The 21,727-nt window shown below is 43.9% G+C and overlaps 1 protein-coding gene and 1 long non-coding RNA gene across 3 annotated transcripts in view; one reads left to right on the plus strand and one right to left on the minus strand.

Annotated features, from left to right (window-relative positions):
• KCNK10 (potassium two pore domain channel subfamily K member 10) overlaps nt 1–9,113 on the minus strand; it is a 93,874-nt gene extending 84,761 nt beyond the window's left edge. The window contains exon 1 of the mRNA XM_073349364.1: nt 9,060–9,113. Within this exon, the coding sequence (XP_073205465.1) occupies nt 9,060–9,111 (52 nt within the window). The 5' untranslated portion in view covers nt 9,112–9,113. The remainder of the gene's footprint in view (nt 1–9,059) is intronic.
• A 431-nt stretch (nt 9,114–9,544) lies between these two features.
• Nucleotides 9,545–12,501, plus strand: LOC140913279 (uncharacterized). Of its 2 annotated transcripts, none has more exons than XR_012159520.2 (2): nt 9,545–10,207; nt 10,558–12,501. It is a non-coding gene; the product is annotated as an uncharacterized LOC140913279 (long non-coding RNA). The 2 variants fall into 2 exon arrangements; XR_012159519.2 differs by having other exon boundaries at nt 9,545–9,978.
• Nucleotides 12,502–21,727: the final 9,226 nt, after the last annotated feature.

Here is a 21,727-nt window from a genome sequence, read left to right on the forward strand (position 1 = left end):
CACATTGATAATTAATATCACTGCGAAATGTATGTATTAACAATATATGAGGAAATATGAATACTTAATGATATTATGCTTTAAAGTTTGTTGCCAAACAGGAAGAAACAGGTTCCCTCCCAGACAGAGGAGAGAAGGCAGCTACTTACATGTTCCCTGTGTAAATTAAGCAGGGTGGAATCGAAACAATGGAGGCCTCATTTACATATATGGGATGAGAAGCCCACAAGAAGGAGAAAAAACAGCTTGAGGTCATCGTGCCTCTTGAAACAAAGTCATTGAACTTTGGAAGATATAAGCAAAGACAGAAGCCATCTTTGGCATCTATCACTAGACAGACACAGGAGAACAGAGCTCTTGTGGGCTGAGAAAGATGGGTCCTTCAGACAAAGGGGCTGAAGTTTCTGGAAACTGAACATAGGTGAGAAACCATCTTGAACAAAGCCTGCACTTCGCTAGATTAACTTTTAGACCTATTAAATCTGTGTTTTCACTTTATTCCTTTCACCTAGCGTCACATAACTTACATCCTATTGTGAATAAACTTTTTATTTTTACTATAAACCAGCTCAGTGCTGTGTTTAAATGGAAGGGTAAGTTAATAAATTGTGATGTGCTTTTATGTCTTCAGTAGAACAAACAAGCCAGTCCAGAGAAGGCTAGAGACATTGGAGAGCACTTGATTTGGGGGAAATTTGAGACTGTGAGTGCGTTGGGGTCACCTTGCTGGTTGTAACCCAGGCTGGTGGAAGCTGCTGTGGGGCTGCAGACAGGCTGCTGAACCAGGGCGGCCTAGCACACAGACACTTCAGGGTGTGACCTGTATGCTTGTAGGCTGGTTGTGAGTGTCCCAGCCTGGGTGCTCCAGCAGCAAAGTATTGTAAGGCACCCTGGGTTGCAGGGCAAGAAGAGACACAATCCCTTACTGGTCCGGATTGTACCCTGAACCCATAAGAGCTCTAGCCCTACTAGCACCATGATATTCGGAATGGCCAGGATATATAGCACAGTAACAATAGGGAAGCCGTAAGCGGCCATGCGCTTATTATATCTAACTATCTGTCTAGAATCTCTGCTTAGCCATCTACAAAGGGGAACCTGGTGCCTGAGTTCAGGTGGCTTAGGTGTCTGTCTTGCTCCACACAAAACCCTGGAGGAGGAGGTACCCACCTTATAACTTTTAGCCCAGTGGCTAGAGAATTCACCTGGGATGTGGTAGACCCAGGTTCAATAATGATAGAGTAATTGGAGTAAGGAGACTTGAGCCACGGGCTCCCTCCTCCCTGGTGGGTGCCCCAACCCTATACTTCAGTCATTTTCTCTCTTGCCCAATGGTCCAGTCCCTCTGTTCCAATCACTTTCATTATGTAATACAAAGTGGAACGGCTCCAACAGGAGAGACAGAGATCCCCACATCTGAATATCCCATAGCTCAGTGGTTAGAGAACATATCTGAAAGGATTTGAACAGGGGTCCCCCACCTTTCTCCCCATCTGGCAGGGGAGCAATTGTATGTGGGTCTCCCAAATCCCAGGGGAGTGTTCTCACCACTGAGCTAAAAGTTATAAACGGGCGCCACTTCCTCCTCCGGCCAGATTTTGAATGATCCAGCAGGCAGCCCCTGAACACACCTACCTGATTAGACCCTGCACACTATTTAGGTGGAGGAATGCCTATCTTCACCCAGTTTATTAATCGCTCTGAGACTTAGGTAGGAGATAGGTGTCTGGCCGCCTAAAGTGAGGCAGCAGTGTGCATGCCCAGAGGCAGGAATTTAGGCACCCAAGGAAACTTTACCCTGAAAACTTAGGTGCAAAGTGAGTTGAGGTGCCTACAAGGTCCAGCAGGAGTTTTATGGACACAGTGGAGCCAAAACTGGGACTTAGCTGCCTGAATACCTCTGTGGATCTGGGCTTATGTGACTAACTGGAAGTCCCGCAGTAAGTCACTGGCAGAATCAAGGAGTCCTTGCTCCCAGTCACTGCTCTAATCTCTACAGAACTCTCTCAGCTTCTTGATTTATTACTGAGTTGTAGTCTCCCAAATACATGAATTACTCTTACACAAAAATTGCCTTTGTGAGAGAACCCAAGAAGTTACACTATAGCTTCAGTGGATCCAGAGTGTCAAAAAGTTGCTTTGGAACTGCACATATAACCTGAGTTTCAAAGGGCTTTTACAATCCCAGTCATTTGAATGTATATTATAGTTTTACTATATTTCATTTGTGAAAAGGAAGCTGGGCAGTCTTATGACTGCACTATGTGCTACCAGTTCCAACGTGAAGATTGAGCTTGGCCTTCTGACTACAAGGAGCATCACAAAGGAAACACATTCTTCCCCTGGAGGGGACAGAGCACCTTGCATCAGGCATCAGCAATTCAGGGATGTGTTTGGTGGGTTTTGGAAGGAGTCACATCCAGCCCCCTTCAGTCTGAAGGACATTCCCCTTAGAAGGTGAGGAAAAGGAGGGATCCTCTGTGCTCAGAGGAAAATTACTTTGGAGCATTAAAATCAATACCTGAAAGGGGCACTGTCAAGTCAAATTTGGTGCCAGTTTATATTTGGTTAACAAAACTATCTTTTACCAGACCTAAAATCAATACAAATGTTCCTATGGAAATATTTTTTCAGTTATTCCAATAGAATCTGTTGTTTTAAACAGACCAAATATTACCTTTCAGTGTCTGTTAATTATTAATAATAATTTTGTCAAGGTAGTACCCAATGGGATCAGAGATCTGTTGTGTTGCTCTTTATAAAAATGTATATGAAAATAACAGTCCCTTGTTTAAATTGGAGTTTACAATCTAATTTAAACAAAGTACAACAAGTACATGTAACAAACAGGATGAATGGAGGAGGGAGGATGAGAATCACAATTATAAGGATAAGTATCTGCAAAAGCTAGCTAGACGTACAACTTGATGGTCTAAGACATTTACATGTGTGTGGTGTGAGACCAATCACCTGACTTGCCACTATCAGTAATAGGTAACAGATGCTTTACAAATCCAAGATAAGGGATTTTTTAAAAAATATGTGAAGCCAAATAGTGAGAAGAGCCAAGTTTCTGCTGAAGTCAGTGGCCAAATTCTCACTCACATTAAGGGCCAGATCCTGCAGTGCCTACCTGTTTTTATTCATTCTTCGCATGATTTATGTTTCCTAATTTTATAGTAAGAACACCCATAATGGGTCAGACCAATGGTCCATCTAGCCCAGTATCCTGTCTTCTGCCACTGGCCAGATGCTTCAGAGGAAATGAACAGAACAGGGCAATTATCGAGTGATCCATCCCCTGTTGTCCAATCCCAGCATCTGGTAGTCCAAGATTTAAGGAAACCCTGGGCATGGGGTTGGGTCCCTGACCATCTTTGTTAATCACCATTGACGGATCTATCCTCCATTAATTTATCTGATTCTTTTTGGAACCCTGTCATACTTTTGGCCTCCACAACATCCCCTCACAAGAAGTTCCACAGGTTGATTGTGCATTGTGTGTTTTGTTTTAAACCTGCTGCCTATTAATACAACAGTATTATTATATTTAGTGTTGTATTATCTATCTATTTTCTAATGGTTCCTAACAGTCTGTTAGCTTTTTTGACTGCTGCTGCATGTTGAGCAGATGTTTTCAGTGAACTATCCACAATGACTTCAAGATCTTTCTTGAGTGGTAACAGCTAATTTAAACCCCATCATTTTGTAAGCATCGTTGGGATTATGTTTTCCAGTGTGCATTACTTTGCATTTATCAACACTGAATTTCATCGGCCATTTTGTTGCCTAGTCACCCAGTTCTGAGAGATCCTTTTGTAGCTCTTCGCAGTCTGACTGGGACTTAACTACCTTGAGTAGTTTTGTATCATCTGCCAAGTTTGCCACCTCAGTGTTTACCCCTTTTTCCAGATGATTTATGAATATGTTGAACAGCACTGGTCCCAGTACAGACCCCTGGAGGACTCCACTATTTACTTCTCCCCATTGTAAATTCTAATAATTTATTCCTACCCTTTGCTTACTTTCTTTTAACCAGTTACTGATCCATGAGAAGACCTTCCCTCTTATTCCATGACTGCTTGCTTTGCTTAAGAACATTTGGTGAAGGACCTGTCAAAGGCTTTCTGAAAGTCCAAGTACACTATATTCACTGGATCACTCTTGTCCACGTTTGTTGACCCCCTCAAAGAATTCTAAGATTTCCCTTTACAAAAGCCATGTTGACTCTTCCCCAGCAAATAGTGTTCATGTAGGTATCTGATATGTTCATTAATGTGAATTTCAAGGCTCACTAAAAGGGCCAGCCTATTTAAATCCTGGAATGGTTGACGGAGTTCCTCAAAGCAATAAAAGGGCCATTCCCAGAACTTAAGTGATTACAGAGGCCAACGTGTGAAAAACCAGGCAGAGGTGTGAAGGTCACAGGGTCAGAATGAGGGATCCAGAGGGGGAGAGGAGCACCAGAACAACAGCTTATACTCTGTTTATCCACGGAACAGGTGCAGCCTGGGCAGGGACAGCACAAATATCCCTCACCGTACTACTATTATGTGGCAACCCTCCCCTGGAGGTATCACCTGGAGGAGCAAATGTCTGATTTAGTTTCCATGATCCATTCCTTCCTTGGCGTTACGACTGGAAACTGAACAGCCGCCCATTTGCTGTCTGCTAAACACCTGCTTTCTCTTCTATCACTTTCCACCTGTATACACTGTATACCCTTTCAGAAAGTCTTTTCATGGTACATTGGTTTGTGGCCGGGGGTGTTTGTTGTGTGGATTGAGAACACCAATTTCATATAAGCCCCCAAAAAAGCCATTAGATGGTAATTTATTTACCTATCTAAATATTTACAGTGCAACCAGTGCTGTGGTATCTGAGCACTAATTCATTTAAGTGATTAATATCTTGACGTGGATTCAAACTAGCATCCTCACCAATCCCCTGATTCATGCAGTCCTCCATTACAAGATCTTTGGCCTTTGGAAGATATATGTCATTTCTGGAAAACATCATCTGGGATCATTTGTTACAAAATTATCTTGGGAATAACTGTATGTTTCTAAATATAATGCTCATCACTTGCATTACAGCATGTTACATCTTCCAATTGCTGGCTTGCTAGCAAAGAAATATAAATGGGTGTACTTCAGATATTATAAATCTATAAAGGTACTTATGTGCCTAACTGCCACTTTTGGCACCTAAATTCAACATTTAGGTACCACTGAGATCCTCAGAATCCCTTCTTAGCTGCCACCTAATGCTGTGGGTGCCTAAATTCCCACGGTGCGTCAGTTTCTGTAGGTAGGCATGTGTGAAACTGCTTAAATCCTGATGCTGCCAAGTTGCTTGGCGCCTGGTCTCACAACTAAACCCTGGTGGGAATCTCAGTCTAGACATTACCCCACACACACACTCCACCCGCTGACCACATCTGTGGGACCCAATCCGGTAGGTGTTCTCTGAGCATGCCAACTGCATCAGGCCTCACACAAAAGATGACAGTGGGAAAACAAATCAGGAATAATAGCCTAGAGGTCATGTATTCACCTGGGATGTTGGAGATCTATTTCACGTCCGTCTGTCCCCCCCGCCTGATTGGAGCAGAGTCTTGAAACCGGTGTCCCCATCTCTAATGTGATTGCCCAGCCCCCTCACTATTAAGTATTCTGAGGTGGGTCTCTCAGTCTCTCCTATTGAAATGGTTCCACTTCAGATTACTAATTAAATATTCATTGAGCTAGCAAGAGATTGGGCACTCACCTGGAATGTGGGAGACTCAAGTTCAAACCCCTGCTCCAAATGAAGCTGAGCGGGGATTTGAAAGCAAAGCTGTCATATCCCAGGTGAACTACCTGGCCACTGGGCTGTTGGCTGTAATGGGTGCTCACTCTCTGATTTCTAATGAGAAAGGATAGACCTGGCTTTGGTACTTAACTCCAGGACAGGGTTCAAAGCTGTGAATGCTGAGTGGAGATAGGTGCCTGAACTACTCTCCTTGCCATCTCCATGGGCTAACTTAGGCTCCTGGCTTTGGGAAATCCCATTCTCAACATCTAACCTGCTTCATGCATCGTACGGGAGCCTGGGCACCCAGCTCAAGGCTGAGGATTTCACTGAGCAGCGGGCACCTACAAGTTAGGTGTTGTGATGCCTACATCGCTTTGTGGATCTAGCCCCAAGTGAGTACAATATTCTGGCTAAATTCATGCTAGACAAACTGCGGTCCCTATGGGTTATGTGCCTGACAACCAGAACAAGATATATTGAACTGACATGCATTTAAATGCAGATAGATATATGAAGCTATGTACTGACTGAACACCAATCACCTGTTTTAATAGTTAAGATCTCTTAATCCCTTTCACAGCCTTCTTACTGACAGACATGTGGATCTTTAAAGTATGTCTACACTACATCTGGGAATGTGCTTCCCAGTGTGAGTAGACAGACGTGCTAGCTCTGATGGAGCTAGAGTGATAAAAATAGCATTGTGGCTGCGGGGACATCTCAAGCTAGCCACCTGAGTATGTACCCGTAGTTAGCCAGAATTACTGCCCATGCTGCCACAGCCATACTGCTATTTTTAGTGTCTTAGCTCAAGCGAAGTCATGTCTGTCTACCCAAGCTGGGAAGCACATACCCTAAAAAGTGCTATCTTTAACTCCACAAACATTATGGTATTCAAAAACTTGCCATCCTTTGGCATATATATGGATGCAGATGACCAAATGGACAGCATCTATCTGTGACTGGGTGGGTGTGGTGATATCTTTTATTGGGCCAACTTCTGTTGGTGAGAGAGACAAGCTTTTGAGTTTACACAAAGCTCTTCTTCAGGTCTGGGAAAGGTACTCAGTATCCCAGCTAAATACAAGTTCAAGCAGATAGTCTAGTCTCGTAGTTTAGCACATCTGTTTGATCTTGTATTTAGCGGTGACACTCTGAGTACCTTTCCCAGACCCGAAGAACTCTGTGTGGCTCGAAAGCGTGTCTCTCTCTGACCAACAGAAGCTGGTCCAATGAAAGATATCACCTCCCCCACCTTGTCTCTCGAATATCCTGGGACCGACACAGCTACAACAACACTGCATACAGCATCTGTGACTGTAAGTCTAATTAATTGTTAGGGCACATAGAGCTTTTGTGCAGGCAGTTTTTATTTTATCTTCTTTACAAAATTGAACCCTATGGACTCAGACCTGCGTCCCTTATTCACATGATTAGTTCTTCGATGGGACTATTCAACAGAGTGCATGTTATGGGAGTACTCATGTAAAGGTTACAGGATTGGACCCGAGATGTTTTTCCCTACTAATTTTATCCCTCACAGGGCTAACATTTATCTGTTTCCTGTGGTTGTCATAAAACTGTAAATTAACATGCCTCTTTTTGCTTACTTCCTTGTTATACATCAGCATCCTTGATGCCTGACTGATGTCTGTACAGTTGTGGGAAATAATAGGCCCAGTCCTGCAGTCCTTACTAGGGTTCAACTCAGGAGGGAAGAAACACACCATCTGTGCTGGCTGGTTTTCACTGGGGTTTGAATGCACGTGGTGAGTTGTGACCAACCACTTGTTGGAGGGACCCACACCCCCATTGCTGACTGCCAGATAATGGAGCTGTATACAGGGTGCCGTCATAATAGCACCATTCCACAATTCCATGTGTGATTTTTTTGTTGATTTTTTTTTCAAATTTTTGGTGCAATTTCCAGTAAGATAAAATTCAAAAAAAGAGACAGCAGCAAATAAACAATAAGCAAAGATGCTGTTACACTCATTCTACAAGTGCTTACACTGCTGAATTCTGCTTTTCAGAACACCTGATGCCTTATAAACACCGACTATTATTGAGATAAAATATTTTAAGAGATACTGATGCTCACATTCCTGTTGTGAACCACAGGGTGGGTTTTTATGTGTCTATTTCAGCTTTCACCATATTAAGCAGGTAGCAGTGCTTAAACTAAAGCTTAATGTTCTGTTATTCAGACACTACCTCACTTTTCAACCTGAGGATATTGATCTCATTTTGGTCGGTCTGAACTAGGAGAAATGTTTTAAATGTCCCATTTTGTAGCTAAACAGGGTGGGGTAGCAGAGAATCAAAACCAGACCCGCAGAAGAAAGACCAATAATCCAAGTCTATGCCATCCTTTCTTTCATAGTTCCTCTGGGCGCTATTAAACAGCTGCTGACTGCAAACCTGGACATATGACTTCAACTTGTTCAGATCCTCTACTGATCGTTTATAGAGAGATTGCACGTCAGTATGTTAATCATCAGGACCCTTTCAGTTACTTAGCCAATAGATCGTAACTAACCGCCTCGGGCGCTGCAAGTATTTAAAAGAAACACACACACACACAACTTGGATCGTTTTACAGCAAACCACCGCACTGGCGTAGACATATTCCCCTCCACCCACCACACCAACACGTTGAAAAACTAAGTGTAGAGTTAATCAATCTACCAGCTCCTGCTGATCGATTGTTAATAGGATGGAGTCAGGCGTAGAAAGGTCCCTTTGGGCTCCATTATTTAACATGCCTTTCCTGCTGCCCACTCTGTAGGACATATTGCAGTAGCCTTTTACCCCCAGCTGCCTGCCAAGAGACATTTACCGCCGAGGACACCCGAGCCAGACAGTCACCTCTGTGTCCACCCCTACACCACCCATGTGCAATGACCACCAGAAACAACAAAGGAACCAGGCATAAAATAAAACAAACAATGCACCAATGCGGTGAACCCAGCCATCCCAGACAAGTTTGCAATTGAAATACTAAAATACTGAGGGGAGCGACAGAGGGGGGAGAGGTCAAATCGGGGAAAAACGGTTTGTCTCGCCTCTCCTTCCCCCAGATCCTAGTAACATTTCCGAGCTTCAAGCCACCGGTAAGACTAAATGAGACAGACTGAGCCGTGCACATGGGGAGCAGGCTGTAAAGAAGCATCTACTCCAATTCCGAGCCAAACACTTTCCTCCCATCGCCACGCAGGAGGAATCATAATACCAGCACGACTAATAAAGTCAGGAGCACCAACCTTGAGGATCCCAGTTCACCTGTTTCCTTGGAGTCTCGATTGGAAATTTCATCGCTTCCTTTTGCACAGGGAGGGAAAGGAATTAAATAAATTTCCCAACCTTCCTGCCTCGGTGCTGCAGTCAAACAAATTAATTTCAAATGATGGGCAGTCTGCGCCGTTTGACTGAGGGAAGCCGGTGGTTGCCAAGCAAAGAAACATACAAATACAAGAGGGAAGGTGGAAAGAGGGAATGGAGGCTTGAGGATTGGAGAGTAAAGCGGGGGAGGGGAGCACCCCGCCCGGGGAGGGGGGAAGTAAAGTGAGAGAGGGTCTGATTGAAAGAGGAAACACAGGGGCTGCACTGAGATGGGGCGTCAGAGGCGAGGTGCTGTTCGCTCCCGCGCGGGGTCCGTCAGCAGCGGGCTCGCCCAGTCCATTTGCAGCTGTTCCGGCAGTGGCGGTGGGCTGCCCACTGCAGCAGTACACATTTGACTGGTGCACACGTGAGTGTATCACAGGCTAGCGAGACGCAGACCTGAGGGTGCCAAGGGAAAACAGCCAGCCGTGTTCCCTCCTAGCTACTGCGGCTGGCGAGAAGGAAGCGCGCGCGCACACACACACACACACACACACACACACACACACACACCCCGCCCCCACTCCCTCCAACCTCAGCACCGCCAAGAACCAGCCCAGCTCTGCGCCAGGCACCAGCAGCAAACACAGCAGGCATCCGGCTGAGGTTGGACGCCGCAGCCGCGTGGCCCGCGGGAGGGTGGGGGAGACCATCCCCTGTCAATGCCGCCAGCCGCGGCTCGCCGTGTGGCCAAGGCGAGGCAGCCAGGAGGAGGAGGAGGAGGAGGAGGAGGCGAGCTCTACGGCTTTGGTGGGAAGCCCGGGGAGCCCCGTCTCTGCCCCGGCGCCGGGCAGCGGCTCGGTGAGTGCGAACGGGAGCCAGCAAGGCAAAGAGAGACCGACTCCCTTTGTGAGGAGAGCCCAGGAGCGCCGGTCGCCGGGGGCTGCGGGAGGGCTCTCGGCGGATACTTACTGGAGTCTTTCCCTGGAGGAGGCGGCGGCTGCCGTGGGTTGTTCGCTGGAGTTTGCAGCCGGAGACACGCTTGACGAGCTACTCGCAGGGCAGCGCTGGGAGTCCTTGCCGCAGACGGGTGGGATGCTTGATCGTGCATCCTCCAGCCCTGTGTGCTCGGTGGGAGCCGCACAGCCGGGGCAACAAGACAGGGCGCACTCCATCCAGGAGCCTTCCCCTCTCCGTCCGCCCCCCTTTTAAGATACCTACAAAGCGCTGGCACCGGGCACATCCGAGCCAGGCGGTGGGGTTCAGCTGGCTCTTGGGGAGCCCTGCGGGAGGGGGAGGGGAGCAGAACTCGATGTTCCTTTGCCCTTCGGCGCCCTGAGGGGCCCCGGGGACTCTTGGGCTGCATTTTCCTTCGCAGTTACTAGACACCTGCTGTTCGCGTGCTAATTCTGCATCCTTCCTCCTCTCTCCCTGCTCCAGGTAACAAGCCTTTGACATCCAGCCAAAGATAGATGGGCCCCACTCCACTCCAGGAAGGAGCGGCTGGATCTTGAGCTAAAGTCACAATATTCGTGTTAGACTCTCCCACAGAGGGGTTGAAAACGACCGGAGTCCCCAAATGCGCGAGGTTAACCCTGCGCTGTCCCCTTTCTTTGACAGTGGAGACCAACCCTTTGTTGGCAGGGAACAGTCAGGCTCTGAAAAGAAATGGGGGTGAATAGGGAGGGGACCAGCTGGCTTCCTGAAGCCTTCAAACGTCCAGGGCCTGGGTGTCAGCAATCTAGATCTGCATGGTAGATTTCAATCATTAGGAGCCTGACTCTGTCAGGGCCTGGATCAGAACCCCCACTCCCTCCATCAGGGCTGCAGGAACAATTTGTATAGTGGGGGTACTGAGAGCTATTGAACCAAACTGTAAACTCTAAACCCTGATGATGGAAACCACTTCAAGCCAGGGGATCGGGCAGCATCCCTAGTTCCTGCATCCTTCTTTCCTGCACCTATGCCCTCCATTGTCAGGAGAGAGGTTCCCAATTCAAACCTGAGCCAAGCTGGAAATTGTTCATTTTGCCCCATCTCTGTTGTTGAACGATCCCCTCTGCGGCTGCCCTGCTGAAGCTGCCCTGGCTACTGTGCCCCGGGATTAAACCTGGGTAAGTGGTAACATGAAATCCCTGTTGTAGAAAACCAGTGTGGCGGCCCAACTTTCTCCTCCTACAAACTGTGGTTCTGGCTAGTAACAGAACCTGAATTTTGTTTTTTTAAATTAATTTCAGAAACATTTGTAAATACCCCAATCTTTGTCCAGCGCTGAACAAGAAGAAAGGAAAACCAATAGTGTGGCACCTCTTTAAGTGCATTTTGTTTGTTTGGGGGGGAGTCCCTAACATGAGACTTAGTTTTAAGAAACTAGTTTAAAGTAGCGCAGCAAGTTTTCAAGGAGTTAGGCCGTTGACTTCCTTCCTTTTCCCTAATCTCAACTCCCCTGCAGTTTGTGGTGTGTTGAACAGGAGAAGAGGAGGTTGCTGTGAGGGAAGACATGGAGGGAATGATAATGAGCCAGATTTGAATTTAACATGAGTGTAGTGATGACACCAGAAGCAGGAAGTATTTCACGGGAAAGCGAATCCCGCTGCATTCTGAAGAGGCTTTGGGATTCATGTTGACATTACTTCAGCAAACTGAATGGAAACAAAACTCAGATTAGGTTTTACATCTGTGCTGTACAATTGCTTTACAATGACTTTGATCATGAATAAGAAACCTTTGATGATTCAGGTATGTCTTTGCTTAGGCAAGCTGTTGAGAAGAATTCCAAACCCAGTGTCCACACATCACTAAAGGACTATTGATGCCATGCAAGAGTTTTAAATGAACTTGTGTGCTGTTACCTTTTACTCCCTAGCACTCATGAAAGATGCCATCTTGACACCCCTGGAGATTAAAGCCTTTATTTCTCCCACAGAACAGTTACAGCATGGATAGCAACCCAGCAAGCTTCACCCCCACACCTGTGAACTAGAAGTACCACCTTTAGTTATCTCAGTCTCCATAGCCCCTTTACTACTTCACCTTTCTGCTATGACTGCCAGCAGTTGCTGTGGTGGATTCTGTGCTGTGGACATCTGTCTTCTGAGAACTGGACTGAGATCACCAAACTCATTTTATAGAGGCTACTGGAAAGCCAACAGCTTTCAATTGCTGCCAGCCAGGGCTGGATTTAAATCTGTAGCCTGGGGTAAACATTTCATGTACTCCATTACCAAACTCCTGAGACATCTGGACCCTGATTGTCAGTGTTATCTTATGAAGAGGGATTTTCATATGTTCAAAGTCATGTTTTAGTAAAACTGACCTCAGGGAAGTGCCTATATATTTGTTTGACTTACAGTATCTTAAAAATTCTAATTTTATATTACCACATTCCTGTCTCCTGCCTTTCACTGTTGTAAATGCACTTCCCAAACAGCATCTGCAAACTCTATATAAACATTTGTCTTGCTATCAGCCATATGGTTTAAGAGGCTTGTGGCAAATCAATAAGGTTTGTTTAAAAAGACAATCAGATACTGAACCACATGATGTCATATAACTTCTTTGCAATTAGTTATTATGTTGTGAGCAGACAAATCTTGCTCAATTATTTCAGTGCCTCAGAACTGTGATTTCTACTTCATGGACCAAATAAATACCTGGATTTAACTTCACTAAAATTAATGGGGGTTACACCATGGATGAATTTAGCACAATGAAATCTCCTCTCACAGCCTATGCAGCTGTTGCATAGGAACTTAACAGTCATCATTTGCAAATATGAGACCTTTCACCTTTTAGTGATATGGATTTCTAAGGAAAGAGCAAGCTTGTGTCTTGAAGCATAGTGCCTCAAGCTGTTGCACCTCTGATAAATGCAGCAGTCTTAGTACGGCTTACTGCCTACATTGTCTTTAAAAAATTCCAAGTAGTGCAGGATCCATCTTTCTACTTGCATAAGAGTATGCAGGATTGGGCCCCATAGCAGTAGCTCACAAGTTGGTTGGGTTTAAAACTGTATTTTCATTTAAGGCTCAATAGGAAGAGGTGCTGAGGGCCCTTAACTTCCATTAGAGTCAGTGGGAGTTGACACTCAATGCCTTACAGGGTTGGCATTACCATCCCAAGACAAAAGGCAACAAGGTTTGCTTTTAGAATGTTATTAACAGGAGGAAAAAATGTTAAGTGCCCTTTTATTATTCATTAGCAATATGGCATGAGTGATTTAGACACTGCTGTGATGTAACATATGGAATTTTCAGTGGTGCAGGTGAATAAATATTGTTTATTCATACTTAGATCCTAAAAGGTGAATTTGGGAAGAATAATAATGAAAGGTGTATTGATGCAGGAAATAACAGGTGATTTCTATATAAAATGCTGCCATTTCTTTGATGCATTGAGAAAACCAGATATGATTAGATTTAAAATACATATCAGTCTCTGAGACATCATGCTACTGCTATTAGATGATCTGCCTATTTTTCAAATATGTATACTAAATATAAAATTGTCTTCTGAAATCTTTCATCTCTGATTGAGAAGATTGTTCCACGTCTCACATTTGCTGTAGTTGCTCTCTCTGGTCATAGAAAAGCTGTAATCCATCTAGACCTCCTGCTGATGTCCTTCTGAGCTGTTTAATGTTGTGAAAATCCAAAAATGAAATGATTAAAAACTAAAAACCTGAAATAGAAAAAAGGGAAAGGAGACAAGCGACATTGCTACAGAGGAAAAAAATATTTAAAAAAAGAATTTACTCTGTACTCCCCACATAACTGGCATGACCTCACATTACCCATTCTTCAAATTCCACCTCAGATCTCTCACACACACACACACCCCAACTTAACCAAAACAAAATGAATATGGGAGTCAACATCAGAGACCAGATTCTCAGTTACAAGGATGCAGTTGGGGGCAAGGGCAGCTTTAAGACACTTTTGCTCTCTCCATATTCTGGGGCCATGCAGGGGCCTTGTGTGAATTAGAGCTGCTGCAGGACTTCTAATTTACACTCTGGCCAGAGAATAAGCACACTGAAGTGCACTCTGTCCACACTTGTGATATGCCACTGATCCACCCCACTATGCTGAGGATTTGGAGCAGGTCTGGTGTAAAGCCCTTACACCAGTTCTAAATTGGCTGAGTAGCCCTCTCCGTTCAGGGTAGTCTAGGAGGTCCATTTATACTCACTCAAAGGCCCTTTCATGCTGCTACAATGGTGTAAAGGGACATCAGAGTAACTGAGAATCAAACCCACTATGTATAGTGCAGTAAAGAGTAATCTCACATCTTTATTCTTATTCATCTCCCTGCAGTACCCATCTTTTTACCGGCTATGTGTTATGTTGCGTAATTAATTCATTTAGGGATTGATCCAGCAAGCATTACGTTCAGAAGTTAATGCTTATTCCTGTGAGTAATCCCACTGAAATTATTGATGCTACTTGGTAGCATGTGTTTACAGGATGGAGCCCCTAGATGTAAATTGCTTAGGGTAGAGACCCTGGCTGAAATTCCCAGCACAGGACTCAGGCCAGGGGAAGTGGGAGCTAAAGTGGCTCCACTATAGCACCTTCCCAGCTGCAGGGGGCTCTAGGAGCTGGAGAAGCTCATGGCATAACAAACCCTAGAACACTGCCTGTGGCAGCCTTGCCCCGCTGCATAGGGGCAGCAGTACCACAGATAATCTCTACAACGCCACGCACTACAACTCCATCCCCTTCCGACCCCTAAAATGCCTCACCCCAGACACACACCCACTATGCCAGGACTTATAAGGGTGTCCCTGAAAGTCAGCCTGTAGTTGTCTTCTTCACCCTCAGCTTCAGCGCTAGAAAGGGTCTCCCTTGGCCAGATCCAGGGCTTTTAGAGCCCCTTTACACCACTCCAGCCCCTTTACCTGGCAGACATGGGGCTCAGGCAGGGGTGAGAATCTCATTGCATGTCTTTTAATCTGTCTGTAATGCACTCGGCATATATCAGGCACTGAATACGCAATAGTATTATTATTAATTCGACTAATTAGATTGCTGTAAACAATTAAGCTCTTTCAGGAAAGTTTCTGTACTGTACAAGGGTCTCCCTGCTACAAACTATGCAGCTAAGATATTGCCCTGATTCTGATTCCACTTACACCTGTTTTACCTTAGTGTAACTTGATTTCAGTGGAATTACATCTGATTCACAGGCCAGGAGGGATTTTATAGCACTGTATACAGAAAGGTGGTTACCCTTCCCTTTCTGTTTATAACATAGCACTATTCCGTTTCTTTGTGTCATTTTCCTCCAAAAGATTTCTTGCCAGTTCAATGTGTAGTGCCATGGTAATAGATGGCTAAAATTCCAGAATTTTGGGGTTCAAATTCTAGTGATACTTAAGGATTTCTGTGATGTGAAAAGAAAAGCCAAACAGAGTCATGGAAGAGTATGTGTCAAATAAAGAAAACCTGTTTGATGTATTTCAGGACCCTGGACAGTTAAAAGCATATTCATGCCTCATGACTGGCCAATCCTTAAGCAAAGCAGGTACACACAGAGCTCCTTGCATCTGGTTAGCAGATCCAGCTTTTAACAAGGATTGCAATTGTCTGTAGATTAAAGAACCAGTTGGTGACAGCTATTAACTCTTCTGCCATAACACCCTCATCTCAACTCTGCCCGTCATCCCAATGGAGTTTAAAATGTTGACACCTAGAATGATTTACCTCCCAGAGAGATAGAAATCATTTAACAAATTACAAATTCTACAAACTTAACTATTTGTGTATTTACACATATACCTGAAATAAAGGGGGATGGAAGGGAATGGGAGGGATGTGGTGCAGAAATGGAGGGATGCAAGGAACCACTGTGTTCAGTGAGCTCAACTTAGAGACACAGTGAAGCGTGTGACCCTCTAGACATGGGTAGGCTAAGACGGGATTAGTCACAAGGGAAATGGGGGACAAAATCCCTAGCATGGGAGGAAAAGGAAAATGGGGGCAAGAATGGAAGACCATAGTAAGAGGAAAGGAGGAATGGAGGACACAGAGAACCACTGGCATGGGCAAGGGGGGATAATTGACAATCAAGTTGTGGGAAGAGGGAGGCAGAGGGGACAAAACACCTGGCATATGGCAGAGGAGGTAATGGGGGACACATAGTGCCCCTAGCATGGAGAAGAAGGGGGTAACATTGTGATAATTGGGGCCTAGAAGGCCTAATTCAGCTGTGAGCCTAACTGTGGGAAAGTGTATGGAAGTTTGTAAACTGATTTAGTCATCTGTATCAAATGTTGATGGGGAAAAAGATAAGAAAATCCAACTCAGACTGTTACATGTGAAGAACGCATTCATCTAAACAAAAGGGCTTTGCTCTTATAACTCAAGGACTGTGCTGAGAACATACCCATCCTGGTACCGCGTGGTAGTACAGTTGTACTTAGGAGCAGATCAGATGGAAAGAAGAAACAAAGCAGGATCACACATGTCCACTGCTAAAGTCTCCACTGAAGTGATGGTGTCTCCATTTGTGTATCTGAAGAATTTTCTTCCCAAGAGAAAGGCCAGGAGGCCTTGTTCTTGATCAAGGAACTTTATTTTCACCTGTGAGTCTGAAAGTCATCATATCATCATGACATCCAGGCCTCAGTCCATCAGTGGGGATAGCTAACTGGCAGCACTGCAATAAGATTTGGATCTTTTTGTTTTCTGCCCCACTATTTTTTCCCCTATCCTATCTCTCACTCCCTCAGCTTTTCAATGGGTCCAAAAATCAACTGCACTGCATGCATTACCACAGCGAGATGAAACAGCCCATTCAGCTCGACCCTGTCTGAGGAGTAAGGGCCCAACCAAACAATATCCCTGACTGGAATGTGAGCCTGGGTCCAAGCAACAGGTTGTGACTGACCTGCCATCCAGTGTTCCAAGGTTACCACCAAAGCCATATTTCTTCCCACCTGTACTGTCCTGTCTCTCCTCCACCTTGTGCCTGTTAAAAACAGAAGTGATTATACCTCACATAACAGGACTGAGAGTAAAATTAACCCTTTCCTTTTCATCAAAGAAAGGTTGTTCATGAAAATAAAAGACTGATATTTTGCCTTCTAAAGGCAAGAGACTTTAATAGATTTTAATTAAGATTGCTTTGCATAATTACTCAGTTTCAGTGTAAGTGGTTGTTTTGATTTCTTGTATTTGATCAATAAACTTCCAATTTAAGAATGAATGCTGCTGGCTGTTCGCCAAGGAACCCAGGTCTCTGTAAAAAACACTGAACCTTTGTATCACTGATTTAATATTGTACTGTGAAAATTTAAACACCTTTAACTCTTTTGGCCCTAGATATCAATACAACAGCTCAAAAGTGAGGTAGGCCTTCTAGGCCCCAGTTGTTACCACAGGACAAACATATCCCTTGGCATGAGGGGAAGGAAGGGGGTTGCAGGGAATCCCTGAAAGAGATGGGGTTGGCAAAGGTGCACACAGGAAGTCTATGTAGGAATGGAAAGCGCAAGGAGCCCCTGATGTGTGCTGTGAGCCCAGCCCACACAAACTATTGAAGTGTGTAAGCCTTTAGCGTATCCAGATCTTGGAGAAAAAAAAATTCCTCTAGTCTGGTGCTTCTCAATGAGAGAAGCAAAGAGAAAAAATTGACAGATTGCATTTAAAAGGTCACAGTATATCTCTGCATATTGTTTGTTTGATTTATTTTTTTCCTTATTTCTTGAGGAAAGTGAAAAAGTCTCTCTTTAATAAATACACTCAATTTATAGTAAAACAAAGGTTAGATATTAAAAATAAAGTTGCTTATAACCTAATACCAACTTTTTGTCGTATAGGTACAGTGTTTTCTGCTGCAGGTGAGTTGTCAATTAGTGAAGAAAAGAAGTTTGCTGCGGGTGATATTCCCTAATTTAGCTAATCTACTCTGCCACAAGACAGTCAGGTATAGGGAACTAACGCACCATTATGCTGCATGCTGAAGTAACCTTATCAGCAATACAGGCCACTCCAGTTAGTGATAAGGATGCCAACATGTGCCGATAATCAGTTATGGAAGATAATTCAGATCTCCAGAAATACATCTGTGAAATTCCACACATTGATCATCAGTTAAAAACAAAGAAACTTTGGATGCCACAGACGTTTTTGGTGTATTTCTAAAGACTTATCCTGCCATCTCTCTATGCACAGAAATATTGACATCAGTGGGGGGTTCACAGTTCTCATCAAGTATTCTTGCAATTTTGAAATGAGGATGTTGATGGGAGGAACTAAGAAGTCAGAGCTGCTTCCATGATTGTTTCCCTATGAAACAATTGCTCAGCAACAGCAAACATGTAAACTTTCTTCCTCTCTATTTAAATTACTGTTTAAAGAAACAATTCTTCATTTCCCAGTGTAACGCTCAGAGGTTTGCATGTATTTTCATTGTGCAACAAACAGACATAAGATTAATTTTTAATCTTTTGCCTATTGCATTCTTCATTAAATCTTTCACAAAATAACCATACACCGTGTATTCTGAGTGAATATCAATCTATTTAGCAGAAGGAAACAATTTCTAGCCAGGATTAGGAGCAATCACACCACATTCTCTTACAGTACTGCTTTCTTTGTCTTTATTTTTCAGTTCTCAGGACCATGCATATAATTAAGAATAAGCCCTGATACCCTGTGGATCATAAAACAAAAATATCTGTCAGGCGTATCATCATGTCTACAAAATAAGTGCTAGACATATGTCAAAAATATTTAAGATCAACAAAGTGAAAATGTCCTTCAAAGATTAAACTCTGTAAAGTTAGTGTTCTAGAGAAATACATAGATTGTACCTTTAGGCATAGCCCTGTGTAAGGAGTGGCAGATAGCTCCACCTCCCCCAGATGACCAGGGCAAAGGGAGCATAGGAGGCTAGAGAATGTGGCCCCAAGTATATTTCTGTTCTCGTAATACAAAACGTTGCATAGTATTTAAGGGTATTTGGAACTATGCACTGATCCTGGGCTAGACTTCAGATCATTTTCACGTTCATCAACATGGTTCAGATTGGCAATACCAGTGCAGGTTAACAACATTAAATATACCTGTCATGCTGCCTGAAGTGGCTCACAACTGTGAGTGCCAAGCTCAGGTGAGACTGTCAGAAAACAGGGCAGACACCCCAAACTCGTGGTATATTCTATCATTAGATTTCACCAAGCCAGTAACAAATGTGCACTCCTGGAACATGATATTAGTCTTACCATGGAGTCACAAACAGTCCCCTTAGACTCTCCAGCCTACCTTGCAACCCAGACAAACTGGACTTTGTGATACTGGTCTCTATACCAAATATCACATCACATTAGATTACCCCAAACCCCAAAGGATCAGTTGCTTACCCTAGGTCAATGGATAAGATCAATCTCATACCAAAGACAATGCTGGCAGCCAACTTCTCTAGTAAACTAACTAAAGATTTGTTAGCTCATAAAAAGAAGGTAGAGTTATTGAGAGGTTAAAGCAGGTAAAATACATTAACAGGTGAGTCTAAGTTTGTAAGTCCAAAATGATAGCAGAGATGTAGTAATCTACTGGTTTTCCGTAAATCTCTCAGGGTTACCCAAAATAACTTTGGGCCAGATGCAAGACAGAGATACCCACTTCCCTGTGAGTGTCCAAATAGTACAGAAATACTGGATCTTTTTTTGAATACATATTTATAGCTCTTTTACACAGAGAGCAAGCTGACAGTTTCTGTACCCACATGGGCCTTCCTTTGTTGGCTGTGAGTGAGGAATGCAGATTGAATCTTTGAATTTCCATTGTTGAACACAATGATCCTTGTCTTGAAGTTAGCATTCTGCTTCCTTTGCATTCACAAGTAATTTAGTTCAGTGATATACATAATGCAGTTGCCTGCCATTACATTATAATAGGGATAGATAAGTGAAAACAATACAAGTAACATTTCATTAGTTTTCATGCAGTCTCATCAAACATCTTCTCATTTTAGCACTAACACACACTTTGGTCTAGGGTTATCTAATTACAGGGTATACATAATGTAATCCCATAGCAATCAACAAGTTACAGATAAGTGAAGACAATATCATTCACATTTCCTTTGAACTAAATTAACGCTCAAGTGAATTAGTACACAACATTTTTTTTATCTTCACACAAAAATGAACTGGCCTATTGCTCTCATCTGAGCTGGTCTGTCAGCATCACAATCCCATCTAAACACATTGGACAGGTTCATAACAAATACTTCTAATGTATAAATATTATAGTTTGGATTCTGACCTCACACTGGTGAGGATCCAGAGTAATTTCACTGAAGTCACTGGAATTACATCTGTGCTAGTGAAAGTAGAATCAAGCTCCAAATGGTCAAACTATGGGGGAACGTGAGCTTCATCATGACCTGGATATAGATAAAAGCCATCAAATCTTGCTAATGCTGCATCGTTAAGAGTCGGATGCCATAATCCATTCTGACATTTCTTTACATTAATAATTTATGTCCAGTCTCTTCCAATGTGGGTGATGTGAGGGCATCATAGTTTCCAAGTCATGGCACTGAAGGGGATCAGGGACTAGGTTACGGCTTTCAGTGTCAGTGGTATCTTGTGAAAATATCTCTAGATTTGTGATTTTAGATGATAGTACTCAAGGCTGTTTATGCAATTTAGGTTGAAATGCCCTTTCTGGCACAAGTCCCTCTTTCCTCCCAAATACAGCAAGCATGTAGATCTAGACATTTTTTAACACATGCCTATCACATGTTTGGTGGTTAAGGTGCAAAAAGCCCCTGCCGTGCATAAAATTACACACTTTTCAGATGACCCAGTGAGAGTCGCATAGTTGAATTGAACTATTAGACCCTAATTCCAGCAAAAGAACTGAACAGCCTACATCTGAGTTATAGGCCTATATGGTCTTCTCCTGCACAAAAAAATTCACAGCTGGGAACAAACTATTATTAAGACTCTGGGGCTCTGTAAGAATCATGGAGTTTGTGGATTTTCCTCCTGATCCACAGAACTAGCAGAGGTGTGGCACTGGCAGGCGACAGGGCCAAGAACTGCAACATAGGGCCAGGGAACCCCAGGTACCCAAACCCACATAGCCACAGGTCTCAGCCAACTACATGCAGGAACTCAGCACATGATTCTCTCCTTCCATGCTCCCACTAACTCTAGCAGAAAACAGTGCTACCACTCGCTGCTGGGCTCCAGCTGCATTCTGTGACTTGGTAAGGGGCAGTGTTCACAACCGAGGTTAATGTTGGTTCACGCAGCATTACTTTGCGAAACATTTTACTGCAAGCTTTGCTCAGATGTTGAGATAGAGCATGCCACTTAGTGGAACTCCTCCCTCCAGCCCCATCACCCTCTCCATTTTCCCACAGGAAAATAGACTATGCAAATTTTTGCAGATGGCAGTTAATGCAATTACAGTATAGAATGTGGGGAGAAGCCTGTATAACCATCACTCCCCTTGACCCAGGCATATTATGGCTTTCATTAGCACTTTGTTCCTGAATAGTAGGGAAAAGCATCAGCATCACAGTGAACATTTAAGGAGATGACTGCAGCTTCTGCATTAATCATCATAATTCCTTTTACAGCATTCAAAAG

This window comes from Lepidochelys kempii, chromosome 6 (assembly GCF_965140285.1).
Source record: "Lepidochelys kempii isolate rLepKem1 chromosome 6, rLepKem1.hap1, whole genome shotgun sequence".
Lineage (NCBI taxonomy): Eukaryota > Metazoa > Chordata > Testudines > Cheloniidae > Lepidochelys > Lepidochelys kempii.